The sequence below is a fragment of the Alligator sinensis genome, unplaced genomic scaffold (genome assembly GCF_000455745.1).
Source record: "Alligator sinensis unplaced genomic scaffold, ASM45574v1 scaffold417_1, whole genome shotgun sequence".
NCBI lineage: Eukaryota > Metazoa > Chordata > Crocodylia > Alligatoridae > Alligator > Alligator sinensis.
This window is the reverse complement of record NW_005842433.1, coordinates 574,215-574,897: the sequence shown is the minus strand read 5'-3', so window position 1 is coordinate 574,897 and position 683 is coordinate 574,215. Positions and strand designations below refer to the sequence as shown.

At 67.5% G+C, this 683-nt stretch overlaps 1 protein-coding gene across 1 annotated transcript in view; it reads right to left on the bottom strand.

Annotated features, from left to right (window-relative positions):
* IFNGR1 (interferon gamma receptor 1) overlaps positions 1-323 on the bottom strand; it is a 21,232-nt gene extending 20,909 nt beyond the window's left edge. Inside the window, exon 1 of the mRNA XM_014523020.2 lies at positions 18-323. Within this exon, the coding sequence (XP_014378506.2) occupies positions 18-130 (113 nt within the window). The 5' untranslated portion in view covers positions 131-323. The remainder of the gene's footprint in view (positions 1-17) is intronic.
* Positions 324-683: the final 360 nt, after the last annotated feature.

Sequence of the window (683 nt, the reverse complement as noted above, 5' to 3'; positions counted from 1 at the left end):
GCCCCCCCCCGGTCCCGGGGGGCGGCCGCCCCGCGGATCCGGAGCCGGCCAGGCCTGGGCGCGGCAGCAGCGCGACGAGCAGAAGCAGGAGCAGGAGCAGCATCGGGGCGCGGGCCCGAGGCCGCGTCATAGCGGCGCTGCGGGGCGCGCGACCCCCAGCCCCTTACCAACAGCACGACCCCTCTCCGCCCGCCCCGCCCCCTACTTCCCGCCTGATTACGTGACGCGCGGACAGTTAGGCTGGCACGCGAGTTCCACCACGACTAACAGAGCGGGCCTCGGGCAGCGCCGCTGACATCACAGGCCAAAGGGGCGGGGTGGGGTGGGCGGGCGCTCCTTCCCTCAGCTGGCATCCAGTGCGCAGGCGCACTCGGTCCCTTCACCACCCCTGAGCCGGGTTCTCTGGGGCGGTTGCGCGTGACTCGCCTGACGCTTTCTCGTCGCGCTGACTGCCTGGTTTCTGACTCCCTGGTCTAGCGCTGGGCCCGAGCCCTGCGCAATAAATGTAAAGGGGACCCTGCCTGCTTCGGCATGCCTTGTGTACATCGTGCAGTTCGTTGGTGACCCACGCAATCAATGTAAGGGGGTCAGCCTGGCCCCTTGCCACACAATTTGCTGGTGACCTGCACAATAAATGTAAAGGGGGTCTCTGGCCGCTTGCTAGGCCTTGCATATATGGTGTA